The sequence below is a fragment of the Sceloporus occidentalis genome, unplaced genomic scaffold (genome assembly GCF_023333645.1).
Source record: "Sceloporus occidentalis isolate IW3139 unplaced genomic scaffold, rSceOcc1.0.p SCAF_442, whole genome shotgun sequence".
NCBI lineage: Eukaryota > Metazoa > Chordata > Lepidosauria > Squamata > Phrynosomatidae > Sceloporus > Sceloporus occidentalis.
The window spans coordinates 270,090-289,711 of record NW_028317422.1 but is presented as its reverse complement, the minus strand read 5'-3'; the positions used below and the strand labels follow the sequence as shown (position 1 = coordinate 289,711).

The window sequence follows — 19,622 nt, the reverse complement described above, 5'->3', positions numbered from 1 at the left end:
CGCACTCTTCTGCGGGCCGGCTGTCGGGGACATTAAACTGTCTCCCGAAGGACTTGGCCCTGATTGAAGATACCTCTGTTAGTTCTTAAAGATCCGCCGCTCAGCCTGGGGTTATGTTCCTTCCTGTTCACTGATATCTGGAGTACATCAAGGGGGGAATCGCCAACTTATATTTATAGAGTCATTTACATCACTTCATTATATTTTCTGGAATAAAAACAACAAAAAAACATTCCCAATTCTGTGTATTTTTGCCCCAACCCCCCTGTGCTGCTCACCAATCCATAGCATGGTGTAGTGTATACAGAATGTTTTTGCCCCTTCATGTGGGGTATTCCTGTCCTCGGGGGAAGCTGCTGAATGGAAATTTGATTTTTCCCAGCAGTGTTCCCGTAGCCAAATTGCAAAAGCCGTGCAATCGACGCCGTGAATTATTTTTTTGCCCCACGCTTTACAAAACATTACCAGTCATGAGGCTTGAGACCCCGACTGGATACCCCCGCCAGATCCTGTTCTCTTATTCCAAAGCGAAAACTCAGCATACACCGCCGGGAAATGCGATTATAGCGCGTTACCCCAAACGTCAGACAGGACCAACACGGGAGTAAAAGCAGGACCAGGGAGTATAGCCCAATTCACCCAGTCAGAGCAGCATATGTGTCACTAACGGTGGTTCAGGCTGTGGATCCACGCTGCAGTAAAAGGAAAGGCGCCTCCAAGCGGTGATGACGAGCAGTACAGGAATAACCAGATGGTACTAGGAGCTGGCAATCGGATAGTCGGGGTCACAAGCAGAGGTCAGGACAGGCGGCAAACAAAGGATAGCCGGGGTCACGAGCAGAGGTCGGGGCAGGCAGCAGACAGGGATAGTCGGGGTCACGAGCAGAGGTCAGGGCAGGCAGCAAACAACGGATGGTCAGGTTCAAGCAAAGTTCAGGCAACGAAAAGGCGAATAAGATTCTGGAACGCTAGTGAAGGCAATAAAGGCACTATCACAGGCAAGGGGTACATGCAGACTGAAGGTTTAAATAGTCCTCTAGCTCAGGATCCTCCTACCCCCTAAATTAGGGGGAGGAGGAAAAGAGATAAGTACCCCTTTAAGACGCGGCATAAATATTCATGAGATAGCCGTTCGCGCATGCGCGAACTGCTCTCATGCTACTGAGACGCGCGTCCCGTCTAACCTTAGATCACCACACGGGGGCGCGCGTCTAACGGAAGGACGGACCACAACGCGTCTTCCCGCGAACAGAACGAGCAGGGGGCTGAACGCGCGGGCTGCGTCTCGGCTCCCCTGCTCGCGGCAACGCTGGAACCGCCGGCAAGGTAACAGTACCCCCCTGTCTACAAGCGCCATCCTGGCGATTAGGAGCCGGTTTCTGGGGGAATTTCCTATGAAAGGCACGAATCTTGGCTGGAGCATGGACATCAGAGGACGGGACCCAGGAACTCTCCTCAGGACCGTATCCCTTCCATCTAATAAAGTATTGCAGTCTCCCCTGTTTCTTTCTAGAATCTAAGATGGTTTGTACTTCATATTCTTCGTCACCTTGGACTATTACCGGATCAGGAGTACGAACCGTGGGGGAAAATTGATTTCTAATTACCGGTTTTAATAAAGAAATATGAAACGCATTATTAATGCGCAGTGTTTTAGGCAGAACCAGAGAATAAGTAACTTGATTAATTTTTGTTTTAATTTTATATGGACCAATATACTTAGGTCCTAAAGTTCGGGCGGCTTGCTGGAGGTGAAGATATTTCGTGGAAAGCCACACATAGTCTCCTGGGTTGAGCACCGGCCCTTTGGATCGAGACTTATCAGCGGTCTTCTTCTGCAAAATCTTAGTCTGCTTCAACTGTTCCGAAATAAGTGCCCAATGGTCACGTAAAACTTGAAATTGAGCTTCAGCTGCAGGTACCCCCGTAGAACTGGTTTCTTCAGGCCAGAGTGCCGGTTCATAACCGTGAACCGCCTTGAATGGGGACATCTGTAGTGCTTCATGATAAGAGCAGTTGTAGGACCATTCCGCAAGATGCAAAAGTGTCGACCAATCGGACTGATCCTCCGAGACATACATTCTAAGATATTGCTTAAGTACTTGATTAGTTCTCTCAGCTTGCCCATTAGATTGAGGATGATGGGATGATGAAAAATGCAACTCGATTCCCATCAGTTTACACATCGCTCTCCGGAATTTCGAGATGAATTGTGACCCTCTGTCCGAAATGATGATTTGCGGAACTCCATGTAGTCTTATGATCTCTCTCATGAAGGTGTCCGCTAATGTACTGGCAGATGGAAGTTTAGCTAGAGCGATAAAATGTGTTTGCTTGCTGAATAAATCAACCACTACTAAAATAGTCGTATGGCCTTGAGAAGGAGGCAGGTCCGTGACAAAATCCATGGCTATGTGTTGCCATGGCCGATCTGGAACAGGCAACGGACATAATAACCCTGCCGGTCTGGTATGAGGGGTTTTATTATGACCGCAAATAGTACATGCTTGCACAAATTCAGATATGTCACGTATCATAGTAGGCCACCAGAAAGTCTTCTGCAAAAGAAATTTAACATTCCGAGTTCCCCGGTGACCCGCTACCGGAGAGGCATGACCCCAGGACAAAATGGCTTTACGGAAACGGGGTTGCACATAAAGTCTCCCAGGCGGAGGAATTTGTCCTCTGGGACGGGGTGTCTGTGATTTAGAGATGTGCCACATGAGAGTGCTGTGTATCGTGGCAATTATTTTCGTAGGAGGGATTATAGGTTCGACCGACGTTTCCACATTAGGCGCCTCGTGTCTTCTGGACAGCGCATCAGCCTTTGTATTTTTTGAACCCGGCCGAAAGGAAATGGTAAAATTAAACCGTGTGAAGAATAATGCCCATCGAGCCTGACGTGGATTGAGTCTCTTGGCCTTTTCTATGTACACCAAGTTCTTATGGTCTGTAAGAATGGTAATGGGAATTTCAGTCCCCTCAAGCAGATGTCGCCATTCTTCTAACGCTAATTTAATAGCCAGCAACTCCCGGTTCCCTATGTCATAATTTTGTTCCGCTGAAGAGAAAGCCTTCGAAAAATAGGAACAGGGATGTAGACGATTCGAAATTTGGTCTCTCTGAGATAGAATGGCCCCAGCCCCGGTCTCAGACGCATCAACTTCCAGGGTAAACGGTAAGTCTGGATTGGGACGTTGTAGGATAGGGGCAGTTGTAAAGGCCAACTTCAATCTTCCAAAAGCATTTCGAGCTTCAGGGGTCCAAGACTTTGGATTCGACCCCTTCCGAGTGAGTGCAATTATGGGAGAGATGATCTGGGAAAAATTGCGAATAAAGCGACGATAATAATTGGCGAACCCTACGAATCGTTGAATGCCTTTAATGTCAGAAGGTTCTTCCCAATCTTGGATGGCCGTTATCTTGCCTGGATCCATCTCCAGCTGCCCAGCAGAAATAATATATCCTAGAAACTTCACCTTGTCGCACTCAAACTCGCACTTCTCGACTTTGGCAAATAGGGAATGTTCTCTTAATCTTTGTAGCACCTGGTTAACATGTTGCCGATGCTCTTCCAAATCTTTAGAATAAATGAGAATGTCATCGAGGTAGACCATAACATGTGATAACAACATATCACGGAAGATATCGTTCACGAAGCTCTGGAACACGGCTGGGGCATTGCATAGCCCGAAAGGCATCACAAGATATTCATAATGTCCATATCTCGTATTGAACGCGGTCTTCCATTCGTCCCCCTCTTGGATTCTAATCAGATTGTAGGCCCCTCGCAGATCTAGTTTCGTGAAGATAGTAGCGTCTTTCAGCTGATCATAAAGTTCTGTAATGAGGGGAAGCGGATACTTGTTTTTTATGGTAATTTTATTTAAACCCCCTGTAATCAATGCAGGGGCGCAAGGATCCATCTTTCTTGGAAATAAAAAAGAAGCCTGCTCCTGCTGGTGATGCGGAAGGTCTGATGAACCCTTTCTGTAAACTTTCTTCTATGTACTGGGCCAAGGCTTGATTCTCCGGATGGGATAATGGATATGTATGTCCCTTAGGTGGATTGGTGCCAGGCAACAATTGTATCTTACAGTCATACGCCCGATGAGGAGGTAAGGTTTCAGCTTTTCTCTTTGAAAAAACATCTAAATACTCCCAATACTGAGGGGGTACAAGATGGCGTGGATCCTGAGCAGGTACTTCGAGCATAAGATTTAATTTAGTAGGAGTGCTGCAACAGTTCTTTAAACATTCTTTACTCCATGCCAGAATCTGTCCTTCTCTCCAGTCGATGCTGGGATTATGTTGTTGTAACCACGACATTCCCAGGATGATGGGAATATGAGGACTGGATAACACATCAAACCGTATTTCTTCAGAGTGGAGTATCCCAATGATGGCACCAATGGTCTCGGTTTGGAGGGACACAATCCCGGTTCCTAGAGGAGAGCCATCTAATGCCGTAATAGAGGTTTTCTGAGTCCTGGGCAGTAAGGGTATACTGTGTTCCAGGGCCCAACCCTTGTCTATAAAATTTCCAGCCGCACCCGAATCAATGAAAGCTTGGGTGGCCACTTGGTGGCCTGTCCACTGCAGCTTGATGGGAACTAAAAGTCTTGGTGACTGAGGAGGTGAAGCAACAGTAGCACTTAGTGAAGCACCTCCGGCCTCCACTAAGTTCTGGCGTTTCCCGATTTCCTAGGGCAGGCAAAAATCAAATGTCCTTTTTGTCCACAATATAAACACAGTCCCAAAGATCTGCGGCATTGTTTCTCTTCCACGGATAAATGAAGCACAGGACGGATCTCCATAGGCTCTGCCACAGCAGCTGCAGATTCAGTAGGTGCAGGTGCAGGAGTAGGGTGTCTGATCCAAGGCCGAACTTGACGTGGCCTACGATCACGTTCTCGGTCACGTTCAAATTTTCTCTCCTGACCTCTGGCCTCCAACCGTAGACATAATGTGATCAGATTCTCCAGATCATGGGGAATTTCACGATAGGTGAGTGCATCCTTTATGGATTCGTTCAAACCCCTGCGAAAGGCAGCTTTCAGGGAGCTGACATTCCAGTCTGTCTCATACGCCAAAGTACGAAATTCAACGGCGTACTGGGCCACAGTTCTCCTGCCCTGTTGCAGTTCCATAAGATTGGATTCAGCGGCTTCACGTCTCCCAGGAGCATCAAACACAGCACGAAATGATGCGATAAAGGCGTCCGCGTCTTCCAAAATGGGTGAGCTCTGTTCAAGTAAAGGTGATACCCACGCCAATGCTTCTCCTTTTAGTAAGTTTATAATAAAAGTCACTCTGTTGCAATGAGAGGAGAAAGTATGAGGATGTGCCCGGAAATGTAGGGCGCACTGATTGAGGAACCCACGACACTCTTGAGGATCACCCGAAAATTTGTCAGGTAATGGCATCTTGGGAGCTGGAACAGCAGTACTTGGCCCCGGAACAGGAGGAGCAGAATCAGATGATGCCCCCTGCGAGATGGACGGAGACAAGTTTGTGGCCATAGATCGTAGTAAGTCTGCAACATCGTCTAACTTCCGTTCCAAGGATTGGAGTTGAGAAGTGTGAGCAGCTAGAACTTGATCCTGTCTGTCTTGTCGGTTGGACATCCTTGCCAAGTCTGCGGGATCCATATGAAGGGCCTGTGATACTGTCACTAACGGTGGTTCAGGCTGTGGATCCACGCTGCAGTACAAGGAAAGGCGCCCCCAAGCGGTGATGACGAGCAGTACAGGAATAACCAGATGGTACTAGGAGCTGGCAATCGGATAGTCGGGGTCACAAGCAGAGGTCAGGACAGGCGGCAAACAAAGGATAGCCGGGGTCACGAGCAGAGGTCGGGGCAGGCAGCAGACAACGGATAGTCGGGGTCACGAGCAGAGGTCAGGGCAGGCAGCAAACAACGGATGGTCAGGTTCAAGCAAAGTTCAGGCAACGAAAAGGCAAATAAGATTCTGGAACGCTAGTGAAGGCAATAAAGGCACTATCACAGGCAAGGGGTACATGCAGACTGAAGGTTTAAATAGTCCTCTAGCTCAGGATCCTCCTACCCCCTAAAGAGATAAGTACCCCTTTAAGACGCGGCATAAATATTCATGCTCTCATGCTGCTGAGACGCGCGTCCCGTCTAACCTTAGATCACCACACGGGGGCGCGCGTCTAACGGCCGGACGGACCACAACGCGTCTTCCCGCGAACAGAACGAGCAGGGGGCTGAACGCGCGGGCTGCGTCTCGGCTCCCCTGCTCGCGGCAACGCTGGAACCGCCGGCAAGGTAACAATATGCCCCGCCATGTACCCTTGCATGGTTCTCAACTGTAAACAATAAAGACTACGAGACAAGGGGCTAATATTGATATATATTGGCAGGAGGGGCTAATATTGACATATATATATATATATATATATTGGCAGCAGGGGCTAATATTTATATATATTGGCAGCAGGGCTAATATTTATATATATATCGGCAGCAGGGTCTAATATATATAAATATATATATATATATATCAGCAGTTCAGCGATTATTTTAAAATCATAATTCCATCAATGCCTTTACTTCAAAGAGAAAAGCACATATCATGCAGTTAAAAATGCATGTCTATTGTATATATATATATATATATATATATATATACACACACACATACAAACACACACCGTATTTGCTCGATAAGGTGACCTTGATTATAAGAAGTCCCCCCCAGAATCTGAATATTAATTTAGGAAAAAAGAAAAAGCCAGAAAATAAGACGACCCTATAGGAAAGAAGTTTTACCAGTAAATATTAATTCATGTAAAGTATTTTTTCATATTTAATAAAAGCTATGATTGAAATATGTTTTTTGTTTTTATTTCCTTTTATTTGGCAACCTGCCCCTCGAGTTATGCACATCTGCCCCCAGGCTTGTCACTCTGCCTCCCTGATATGCCTTATACCCTCCTATATGCCATTCTGCCTCCCTGATATGCCTTTAACCCCCTATATGCCACTCTCCCTCCTGAAATGCCTTTTAAACCCTATATATGAAAGTTGGAGATGCCAATGATCCTACCCCATGTGTGTTTCAAACCCCTCATTGTATTAGCCTCTACCTTTTCTGCTGGGAAGCTTTTCCAGGTATCTGCCACCATCTCTGTAAAATAAAGATCTATCTATAATGATCACTGCTGTAACATATCATTAAAGAATGACATTTTGTCTTCTTAAATGAGTTTGCTTTCTTTCATAACTCTTCTTTTCCATGTAGGAATAATGAAAGACTCGTGGAGTTTATTAAGCAAACCTTCTGCCATAGATAATAAATCTTAATAATCATAATAATTCTTCTGTTTTAAAGCTGGATAAATGACGGTCAGAACTGAATTAGTGTCGGTTTTGGAGTGGGCCGCTCTGTAGGGTCTTCACTCATTAAATCCCTAGCAGAACTATTGAGTCGTTACCTCCTGGCTACTGAAATCCATATCTCTCAACAGTCCCAGTTTTTGGCCAGTGCCCCTCTCTCTTGGGTAACTGCCCACCAATGCAGCTCCAACATATCATTGAAAGGTGGCTATTCAGGTGAGGCAGGTGGACATCTCTCCTGCTCCGCCCACTTTCATGACCATTCCTTCCCCTGGGGGTGGAGCAATGAACATCTAATGAACATCAATGGAGTTCTTTTCAGTTTGAAATTAAACAATCAATAATAATAATAATAATAATAATAATAATAATATGTTTGCCACCAATCACAATTTTGTTCAGGCGCTACAAAGACACAGAAGAGATGTTACTCTACTGTGAACGAGACCAGATGAAGAAACTAAAAATGAAGCGCAGGATCTGAATCCAAGTGATGTTCGTTGAAGTATTCTAAATATTGTCTAATATAAAGTGAATGATATTGCTGGAATCTACTGCCCTTACTATAAAATACATGTTTTAAAATACAAACTGTTACATTTCCAGATTAGCAGACACATGAGATTAAAAGCAATTCATCAAAAACCCTTTTCCAGTAAAAAAAAAAACCTGCAACAGGTGTTTGAAATAATTTAAAGAAGATTATAATTGGTTTATCGGGTAGATTTTAAGCAACATTCGCAGCGTTCGTATTTGGTAGCTGGGCTGTTTTTGTCATAGAATGCGAAGATGATGATGTCATAGAATGCTGTTCACTTTATGACATCACAATGAAGCCTGGATGAGATTGGCTTGCTGCAGCCAAAGGACCTCATTTCTCTTCAGTTGTCCTGTGAGAAGGTAGCGAAGAAATATTTTGACAGATCGTTGTCCATAATGCCTAAAAGGCGGAGAAGAACCGGGAGCCGAGGGAGGCGTCGGAAAAGGCCGCAGAAAAAACCTGAGAGGAGTCAGAGCATAAAAAAGTCTGTCTCCACAGGGAAGCGCTGCAGCCCACCGAAAGATGTTCCAGTTCCACCAGAGACATCTAATCGGGGAGTAGAAGAGGTTGTTGCTCAGACACAACCAGGAGGTCTCTTTCAGACGCTCCTACTGTTTGTTTGGAATATAGCCGGTCACATAAAAGAGGGTTTTAACCAACTAGTTGGACTGGGAAGGGGCAAGAAAAGGCCCATTTCAGTGAGTTGCCAGGAGCCCTGTAAGAAGAAGAGGAGGGTATCTGGGTCCCCAAGGGAGGGAAAGAAGCATGATAGTGCCGAACAGGAAAAGGCAGGTTCCAGAAAGCGAAAACGATCATCTTCGCGTGATGAAACCTGCCCTAGTACTAAGAAAGCACTAGTACCATCTCATGCCAGACTGACAGTACCAGGTCCAACATCTCTTGTCCGGCTTAGTTTCCAATGTGTACTGGGCGAAGGAGGTTACGGAAGGGTAAGAAGATTAGGGTTAGAAGACAGGATTATGTTTCTAGAACATTTACCTGTAATCTTTACTGTGTATTGTAGACGCTGATAATAAATTCTGATCCAAATAACTTTCTAAAACTAATGATTTAGATTTCAAAGATCCAACACAGCAGTAGGAGGAATCTTGAAGGATATCTCATAATTGATATAGTTCATTCTAATAATTAAGAAACTGTGTTGATAAAGTGATATGAAATTATTACTTTAATACACAATTTCCAGTCCTTCATGGAAATCCCAACATTAGGATTTGTCTTCACATATGTTTGATCATGGGAGGGCATTTTCTGTTAAATCTTCCATTATATTAAATCAAGAAAACACCATACATACTAATTTACCTTTGTGCTTCCTTCAGGTCCTGCTGGCCACTGACTCTGTCAGTGAGCAGAAGCTAGCGGTAAAAATGGTGAGCAAACAGAAGATGCTGAAGGCAGGCGTGGAGGTCGTGTTCTTGGAGCGCCGCATTTTAAACATCGCATCAGGCAGCTTGTTTCTCACCCACGCTGTCTCCACTTTCCAGACAGAGGTACCTAGAACATTGTCTTTCTTTAGAATTTTAATATCTGTATTCTCTTAGAACACCCATGAGGAATCTTTTTGCAAATGAATGTAACAATCATGTAAGATTGAAATGATTGAAAAAACAACTAATTATGTTGGGAGTACAGTCATTAGAATGTTCTCTGCCTCATTGTAACATTCTATTCTATTGTCCTTTCTTCTTAAACAGGACCACCTCTGTTATGTCATGGAGTATTTGAGTGGAGGGACCCTATTCGACCTCCTTGAGAAAGGCCGGCTTGACATCAACACCGCAAGGTAAGAATTCAAAACCATAACCAGCTAGATATGGGGAGAAGGGGAAGAGATAACATGGGGGGGGGATTAAAGACAAGAAAAGAGGGTAGATTTATCTTGGGGTTAGATTGGGGTATGAGGATAAACAGTGATAGTATAGAAAGAGCTATTATCGTGCTAGAAAAATCTCCGGGTTGGAATTATATTACACAGGGCTCTAGGAAGGACGATGGTTTAAGTTTTATTATTTGGGGTTAACTTCATGTTTATTTTACAGGTTCCTTGCGGCAGAGATTGTCTGCGGCCTGCAGTTCCTGCATAACAATGGCATCATCCATCGGTAATTAATAGTCTTCCTTTACATATATATATATTTATTGCAGTGTCTTCTTTCTCCAGCTTTCTCGGCTCCATGTCTTTCAGTGCATAAAGTTTAAGTTCTAATTCTTCTTCTTCTTCTTCTCCATACCATCTTTCTCTCATACTTATATTGACTTTTTATCTTGGAAACAATGTGTTTTCTGCTCTTAAAACTAATGCCCAGATACTGTATCCTTAGAAAGCCTTGGAATTGTATTTCAGTATTTGATATGCTGGTTTCATCATTAATGTAAAAATCCCACGGGCTTCTGCGCTATTACGTAACGGGCAAAATAGAAAGGTGTTTCTACAAACGGGCTAACTTAGTCCCATAATGTTACCCGGGAGTCCTTGATCAGTGAAGCTGCGTTTCTTTAACAAACACAACATTATAAGTAACTGTAAATGATTCTCTTCACAGCGACTTGAAACCAGACAACATCCTGCTGGACGGCGCCGGCCATATAAGAATAGCTGATTTTGGGCTGGCGCTGGAGAACATGTTTGGTGACGCCAAAGCCTTTGGATATGCTGGAACTTATGGCTATATTGCACCAGAGGTGAGGATTAGATCTCCACATTTTTGACAATATCTGTTTTATTTCTTTTGTATGGACACTTTAACAATTAAACCGACTTCTACCTTTCTCATTGCAGATGTACAGAGGCCAAAGCTACAACCACTCGGTCGACTGGTGGGCATTTGGGGTCATCCTTTACCAAATGGTCACGGGATCATATCCCTTTTATTTTAATGACGATGACAACACTATGAAGATCTCAGTGTTGCGCCAAACACCCGCGTACCCTGAGTGGCTGAGTAGCGACACAAAAGACATCCTTCAGATGGTGAGTACAAGTAGATAGCATGCGGTCTTTAGTATTAAGAATTTAGTTCTTCGCATGGGTTAAATTATGACTCCCTTTAAAGTAGGTAACTTTTAAAATAGATGTAAGAAGATCCCTTGTACTCACACCTAGTATACTCTTAATTTGCCCTTTCTTCATATGGTCCGGTTCATAGGAGAGGAACATTTTACATCCTGACTCCTCTTTTTTTCTCTTTATAGCTCCTGAACAAATTTGGCTCTTTTCGCATGCAAATGGTGGCAAACATCAGATCCCACGCCTTCTTCAGAGGAATCGATTGGGAAGAACTTGAGGCTGGGAGAGTATCCCCACCATTTACACCACAAACAGTAAGTATATAAATACGGTATTCATTAGGGTGCACGGTGTGGGCAGTTGGAACCATGGATATTGCGCTCACCGTTTTACTCTAGGCAGAGATATTAAGTTTTATTAGTAAAGGTATATTTCAGACCTGCCTAATATGAAGCTGATATGAAGCGGATTGTCATAATCGTAGAATGCTTGTTGTCCTCCATTGACTTTTTAAATTCTGCTTTCTTGTAGCCATCTCTGGAGCATTTGGCCAGGAACGTGGACCAGAGCCTGCAGGTGCCATCAAGGGATCCACAAGAGCCGCCACTGACTTTGGAAGAACAACAGGAGTTCCGCGGCTTTTCCTTTGTGAGCCGCTAACCGCTCGCCGTTCTACCTGCACCTGCTGTGCTCTGAGATCCCCACCAAGAGCACGAACATCGGTGCTTCGTACAGTTTCTATACCTGATAATACCGGGAACTTCTGTAAATAGGAGAATGAAAGGATGATTAAGAAATCTGTACATTATACAAATGCATCAGATGCCGTTGAGTGCTTGTTGATCCAAGGAGAAATCTGATTGCCATTTGGAGTCAAGAAGGAATTTTTTCCCCATTGAAAGCACAATTGGAAATTGCTGACATAAGGGGTTTTTTGCCTTCTTTTGGATCAAGTTCATCAAACGGGTGAAACACTTCTTTACCCGTACAAACAAATAAATAACCATCTAGAGAACTTTCTGAAATATTAAGTGATTCAAGTTGAATGCTTATTTCTCGTACCGAATACATTTGAGTTTTGCCTTTGCGCTCCAAGACGCTCGTTACATTTATTATAAAAGAAACTTGTCAGCTCAATCATTATCTGCACATCACATAGAACATGAAGTCATTTACAGACTGCTAGTTATTGGGGGGTCATTTCAAGATATTTAAACCTTACATTAACCGTTTGGCTTTTTCTGGCACTTTAAGCAAAGACCTTTTTTCAAGTATTCCATGACAATCACATATATTGCATATATTTCATAGGGTGTATTATAGCCAATCATTACGACTGGCCAAATAGGATGACTGGCCGGCCCTCCGGAAAAGGAAATGACAATATCATGGTTTTAAAAGAAAAATTCTGGTGCAACAGTTTAAAAATATTCTTATACCATGGAAACCAATAAAGTTTTTGTCTCGTTGGTTGCTTTATTTATAATATAAAAAAAAACTAATTAGAACCAATTAATAAAAAGCCATTTGGATAATAATATTTATCTGTATGAAACTGGCGTACTCGAGAAGGCCAACATACAAAGGTTTGTGATTTTGCGTCTCTCAACATCTAGAAACAGAATTTGTTGTCAGATCAGACCCATTTGACCCCGTCTAGTCTGTCCACTTTTGAGATCTTAATCAGTCGTTGGTCTCGTCTTAAATTCAGGAGCCATAATCCTATCGAGTGGCACCAAATAACAAATCCTGCTTTAATGACGTATCCATGACGTGCGGAAAGAATTCCATTGATTTCACTGATTGGCTGCTTGAAGTAGCCAATCAGTGTCTAGAGTCGTCGCACCGCGGGGGAGTAAGGGAGCCGCAGCTTTTCCATAAGGTTCGTACGCACTCTTCTGCGGGCCAGCTGTCGGGGACATTAAACTGTCTCCCGAAGGACTTGGCCCTGATTGAAGATACCTCTGTTAGTTCTTGAAGATCCGCCGCTCAGCCTGGGGTTATGTTCCTTCCTGTTCACTGATATCTGGAGTACATCAAGGCGGGAATCGCCAACTTATATTTATAGAGTCATTTACATCACTTCATTATATTTTCTGGAATAAAAACAACAAAAAAACATTCCCAATTCTGTGTATTTTTGCCCCAACCCCCCTGTGCTGCTCACCAATCCATAGCATGGTGTAGTGTATACAGAATGTTTTTGCCCCTTCATGTGGGGTATTCCTGTCCTCGGGGGAAGCTGCTGAATGGAAATTTGATTTTTCCCAGCAGTGTTCCTGTAGCCAAATTGCAAAAGCCGTGCAATCGACGCCGTGAATTATTTTTTTGCCCCACGCTTTACAAAACATTACCAGTCATGAGGCTTGAGACCCCGACTGGATACCCCCGCCAGATCCTGTTCTCTTATTCCAAAGCGAAAACTCAGCATACACCGCCGGGAAATGCGATTATAGCGCGTTACCCCAAACGTTAGACAGGACCAACACGGGAGTAAAAGCAGGACCAGGGAGTATAGCCCAATTCACCCAGTCAGAGCAGCATATGTGTCACTAACAGTGGTTCAGGCTGTGGATCCACGCTGCAGTAAAAGGAAAGGCGCCCCCAAGCGGTGATGACGAGCAGTACAGGAATAACCAGATGGTACTAGGAGCTGGCAATCGGATAGTCGGGGTCACAAGCAGAGGTCAGGACAGGCGGCAAACAAAGGATAGCCGGGGTCACGAGCAGAGGTCGGGGCAGGCAGCAGACAACGGATAGTCGGGGTCACGAGCAGAGGTCAGGGCAGGCAGCAAACAACGGATGGTCAGGTTCAAGCAAAGTTCAGGCAACGAAAAGGCAAATAAGATTCTGGAACGCTAGTGAAGGCAATAAAGGCACTATCACAGGCAAGGGGTACATGCAGACTGAAGGTTTAAATAGTCCTCTAGCTCAGGATCCTCCTACCCCCTAAATTAGGGGGAGGAGGAAAAGAGATAAGTACCCCTTTAAGACGCGGCATAAATATTCATGCTGCTGAGACGCGCGTCCCGTCTAACCTTAGATCACCACACGGGGGCGCGCGTCTAACGGCCGGACGGACCACAACGCGTCTTCCCGCGAACAGAACGAGCAGGGGGCTGAACGCGCGGGCTGCGTCTCGGCTCCCCTGCTCGCGGCAACGCTGGAACCGCCGGCAAGGTAACAATATGCCCCGCCATGTACCCTTGCATGGTTCTCAACTGTAAACAATAAAGACTACGAGACAAGGGGCTAATATTGATATATATTGGCAGGAGGGGCTAATATTGACATATATATATATATATATATATTGGCAGCAGGGGCTAATATTTATATATATTGGCAGCAGGGCTAATATTTATATATATATCGGCAGCAGGGTCTAATATATATATATAAATATATATATATATATCAGCAGTTCAGCGATTATTTTAAAATCATAATTCCATCAATGCCTTTACTTCAAAGAGAAAAGCACATATCATGCAGTTAAAAATGCATGTCTATTGTATATATATATATATATATATATATATATATATATACACACACATACAAACACACACCGTATTTGCTCGATAAGGTGACCTTGATTATAAGAAGTCCCCCCCAGAATCTGAATATTAATTTAGGAAAAAAGAAAAAGCCAGAAAATAAGACGACCCTATAGGAAAGAAGTTTTACCAGTAAATATTAATTCATGTAAAGTATTATTTCATATTTAATAAAAGCTATGATTGAAATATGTTTTTTGTTTTTATTTCTTTTTATTTGGCAACCTGCCCCTCGAGTTATGCACATCTGCCCCCAGGCTTGTCACTCTGCCTCCCTGATATGCCTTATACCCTCCTATATGCCATTCTGCCTCCCTGATATGCCTTTAACCCCCTATATGCCACTCTCCCTCCTGAAATGCCTTTTAAACCCTATATATGAAAGTTGGAGATGCCAATGATCCTACCCCATGTGTGTTTCAAACCCCTCATTGTATTAGCCTCTACCTTTTCTGCTGGGAAGCTTTTCCAGGTATCTGCCACCATCTCTGTAAAATAAAGATCTATCTATAATGATCACTGCTGTAACATATCATTAAAGAATGACATTTTGTCTTCTTAAATGAGTTTGCTTTCTTTCATAACTCTTCTTTTCCATGTAGGAATAATGAAAGACTCGTGGAGTTTATTAAGCTAACCTTCTGCCATAGATAATAAATCTTAATAATCATAATAATTCTTCTGTTTTAAAGCTGGATAAATGACGGTCAGAACTGAATTAGTGTCGGTTTTGGAGTGGGCCGCTCTGTAGGGTCTTCACTCATTAAATCCCTAGCAGAACTATTGAGTCGTTACCTCCTGGCTACTGAAATCCATATCTCTCAACAGTCCCAGTTTTTGGCCAGTGCCCCTCTCTCTTGGGTAACTGCCCACCAATGCAGCTCCAACATATCATTGAAAGGTGGCTATTCAGGTGAGGCAGGTGGACATCTCTCCTGCTCCGCCCACTTTCATGACCATTCCTTCCCCTGGGGGTGGAGCAATGAACATCAAATGAACATCAATGGAGTTCTTTTCAGTTTGAAATTAAACAATCAATAATAATAATAATAATAATAATATGTTTGCCACCAATCACAATTTTGTTCAGGCGCTACAAAGACACAGAAGAGATGTTACTCTACTGTGAACGAGACCAGATGAAGAAACTAAAAATGAAGCGCAGGATCTGAATCCAAGTGATGTTCGTTGAAGTATTCTAAATATTGTCTAATATAAAGTGAATGATATTGCTGGAATCTACTGCCCTTACTATAAAATACATGTTTTAAAATACAAACTGTTACATTTCCAGATTAGCAGACACATGAGATTAAAAGCAATTCATCAAAAACCCTTTTCCAGTAAAAAAAAAAACCTGCAACAGGTGTTTGAAATAATTTAAAGAAGATTATAATTGGTTAATCGGGTAGATTTTAAGCAACATTCGTAGCGTTCGTATTTGGTAGCTGGGCTGTTTTTGTCATAGAATGCGAAGATGATGATGTCATAGAATGCTGTTCACTTTATGACATCACAATGAAGCCTGGATGAGATTGGCTTGCTGCAGCCAAAGGACCTCATTTCTCTTCAGTTGTCCTGTGAGAAGGTAGCGAAGAAATATTTTGACAGATCGTTGTCCATAATGCCTAAAAGGCGGAGAAGAACCGGGAGCCGAGGGAGGCGTCGGAAAAGGCCGCAGAAAAAACCTGAGAGGAGTCAGAGCATAAAAAAGTCTGTCTCCACAGGGAAGCGCTGCAGCCCACCGAAAGATGTTCCAGTTCCACCAGAGACATCTAATCGGGGAGTAGGAGAGGTTGTTGCTCAGACACAACCAGGAGGTCTCTTTCAGACGCTCCTACTGTTTGTTTGGAATATAGCCGGTCACATAAAAGAGGGTTTTAACCAACTAGTTGGACTGGGAAGGGGCAAGAAAAGGCCCATTCCAGTGAGTTGCCAGGAGCCCTGTAAGAAGAAGAGGAGGGTATCTGGGTCCCCAAGGGAGGGAAAGAAGCATGATAGTGCCGAACAGGAAAAGGCAGGTTCCAGAAAGCGAAAACGATCATCTTCGCGTGATGAAACCTGCCCTAGTACTAAGAAAGCACTAGTACCATCTCATGCCAGACTGACAGTACCCGGTCCAACATCTCTTGTCCGGCTTAGTTTCCAATGTGTACTGGGCGAAGGAGGTTACGGAAGGGTAAGAAGATTAGGGTTAGGAGACAGGATTATGTTTCTAGAACATTTACCTGTAATCTTTACTGTGTATTGTAGACGCTGATAATAAATTCTGATCCAAATAACTTTCTAAAACTAATGGACATTCAAAGATCCAACACAGCAGTAGGAGGAATCTTGAAGGATATCTCATAATTGATATAGTTCATTCTAATAATTAAGAAACTGTGTTGATAAAGTGATATGAAATTATTACTTTAATACACAATTTCCAGTCCTTCATGGAAATCCCAACATTAGGATTTGTCTTCACAGATGTTTGATCATGGGAGGGCATTTTCTGTTAAATCTTCCATTATATTTATTCAAGAAAACACCATACATACTAATTTACCTTTGTGCTTCCTTCAGGTCCTGCTGGCCACTGACTCTGTCAGTGAGCAGAAGCTAGCGGTAAAAATGGTGAGCAAACAGAAGATGCTGAAGGCAGGCGTGGAGGTCGTGTTCTTGGAGCGCCGCATTTTAAACATCGCATCAGGCAGCTTGTTTCTCACCCACGCTGTCTCCACTTTCCAGACAGAGGTACCTAGAACATTGTCTTTCTTTAGAATTTTAATATCTGTATTCTCTTAGAACACCCATGAGGAATCTTTTTGCAAATGAATGTAACAATCATGTAAGATTGAAATGATTGAAAAAACAACTAATTATGTTGGGAGTACAGTCATTAGAATGTTCTCTGCCTCATTGTAACATTCTATTCTATTGTCCTTTCTTCTTAAACAGGACCACCTCTGTTATGTCATGGAGTATTTGAGTGGAGGGACCCTATTCGACCTCCTTGAGAAAGGCCGGCTTGACATCAACACCGCAAGGTAAGAATTCAAAACCATAACCAGCTAGATATGGGGAGAAGGGGAAGAGATAACATGGGGGGGGGGATTAAAGACAAGAAAAGAGAGGGTAGATTTATCTTGGGGTGAGATTGGGGTATGAGGATAAACAGTGATAGTATAGAAAGAGCTATTATCGTGCTAGAAAAATCTCCGGGTTGGAATTATATTACACAGGGCTCTAGGAAGGACGATGGTTTAAGTTTTATTATTTGGGGTTAACTTCATGTTTATTTTACAGGTTCCTTGCGGCAGAGATTGTCTGCGGCCTGCAGTTCCTGCATAACAATGGCATCATCCATCGGTAATTAATAGTCTTCCTTTACATATATATATATTTATTGCAGTGTCTTCTTTCTCCAGCTTTCTCGGCTCCATGTCTTTCAGTGCATAAAGTTTAAGTTCTAATTCTTCTTCTTCTTCTTCTTCTCCATACCATCTTTCTCTCATACTTATATTGACTTTTTATCTTGGAAACAATGTGTTTTCTGCTCTTAAAACTAATGCCCAGATACTGTATCCTTAGAAAGCCTTGGAATTGTATTTCAGTATTTGATATGCTGGTTTCATCATTAATGTAAAAATCCCACGGGCTTCTGCGCTATTACGTAACGGGCAAAATAGAAAGGTGTTTCTACAAACGGGCTAACTTAGTCCCATAATGTTACCCGGGAGTCCTTGATCAGTGAAGCTGCGTTTCTTTAACAAACACAACATTATAAGTAACTGTAAATGATTCTCTTCACAGCGACTTGAAACCAGACAACATCCTGCTGGACGGCGCCGGCCATATAAGAATAGCTGATTTTGGGCTGGCGCTGGAGAACATGTTTGGTGACGCCAAAGCCTTTGGATATGCTGGAACTTATGGCTATATTGCACCAGAGGTGAGGATTAGATCTCCACATTTTTGACAATATCTGTTTTATTTCTTTTGTATGGACACTTTAACAATTAAACCGACTTCTACCTTTCTCATTGCAGATGTACAGAGGCCAAAGCTACAACCACTCGGTCGACTGGTGGGCATTTGGGGTCATCCTTTACCAAATGGTCACGGGATCATATCCCTTTTATTTTAATGACGATGACAACACTATGAAGATCTCAGTGTTGCGCCAAACACCCGCGTACCCTGAGTGGCTGAGTAGCGACACAAAAGACATCCTTCAGATGGTGAGTACAAGTAGATAGCATGCGGTCTTTAGTATTAAGAATTTACTTCTTCGCATGGGTTAAATTATGACTCCCTTTAAAGTAGGTAACTTTTAAAATAGATGTAAGAAGATCCCTTGTATTCACACCTAGTATACTCTTAATTTGCCCTTTCTTCATATGGTCCGGTTCATAGGAGAGGAACATTTTACATCCTGACTCCTCTTTTTTTCTCTTTATAGCTCCTGAACAAATTTGGCTCTTTTCGCATGCAAATGGTGGCAAACATCAGATCCCACGCCTTCTTCAGAGGAATCGATTGGGAAGAACTTGAGGCTGGGAGAGTATCCCCACCATTTACACCACAAACAGTAAGTATATAAATACGGTATTCATTAGGGTGCACGGTGTGGGCAGTTGGAACCATGGATATTGCGCTCACCGTTTTACTCTAGGCAGAGATATTAAGTTTTATTAGTAAAGGTATATTTCAGACCTGCCTAATATGAAGCTGATATGAAGCGGATTGTCATAATCGTAGAATGCTTGTTGTCCTCCATTGACTTTTTAAATTCTGCTTTCTTGTAGCCATCTCTGGAGCATTTGGCCAGGAACGTGGACCAGAGCCTGCAGGTGCCATCAAGGGATCCACAAGAGCCGCCACTGACTTTGGAAGAACAACAGGAGTTCCGCGGCTTTTCCTTTGTGAGCCGCTAACCGCTCGCCGTTCTACCTGCACCTGCTGTGCTCTGAGATCCCCACCAAGAGCACGAACATCGGTGCTTCGTACAGTTTCTATACCTGATAATACCGGGAACTTCTGTAAATAGGAGAATGAAAGGATGAGTAAGAAATCTGTACATTATACAAATGCATCAGATGCCGTTGAGTGCTTGTTGATCCAAGGAGAAATCTGATTGCC

The 19,622-nt window shown here is 43.3% G+C and overlaps 1 protein-coding gene across 1 annotated transcript; it reads left to right on the top strand.

Annotated features, from left to right (window-relative positions):
* The first annotated feature begins 7,366 nt into the window (after nucleotides 1-7,366).
* On the top strand, nucleotides 7,367-19,417 carry LOC149271953 (protein kinase C delta type-like). The gene is made up of 15 exons (XM_089506961.1): nucleotides 7,367-7,372; nucleotides 9,248-9,418; nucleotides 9,623-9,711; nucleotides 9,968-10,030; nucleotides 10,472-10,610; nucleotides 10,708-10,899; nucleotides 11,121-11,249; nucleotides 11,467-11,583; nucleotides 17,064-17,234; nucleotides 17,439-17,527; nucleotides 17,787-17,849; nucleotides 18,294-18,432; nucleotides 18,530-18,721; nucleotides 18,943-19,071; nucleotides 19,289-19,417. Exons 1-15 carry the CDS (start codon nucleotides 7,367-7,369, stop codon nucleotides 19,415-19,417), a joined length of 1,818 nt encoding a protein of 605 aa, XP_089363087.1.
* Nucleotides 19,418-19,622: the final 205 nt, after the last annotated feature.

Bases quoted from the DNA above. Each gene is read 5' to 3' on its own strand.
- LOC149271953 (XM_089506961.1), top strand. The intron at 10,900-11,120 runs GTGAGTACAAGT...TTCTCTTTATAG, and splicing joins CAAAAGACATCCTTCAGATG to CTCCTGAACAAATTTGGCTC. The intron at 19,072-19,288 runs GTAAGTATATAA...GCTTTCTTGTAG, and splicing joins CACCATTTACACCACAAACA to CCATCTCTGGAGCATTTGGC.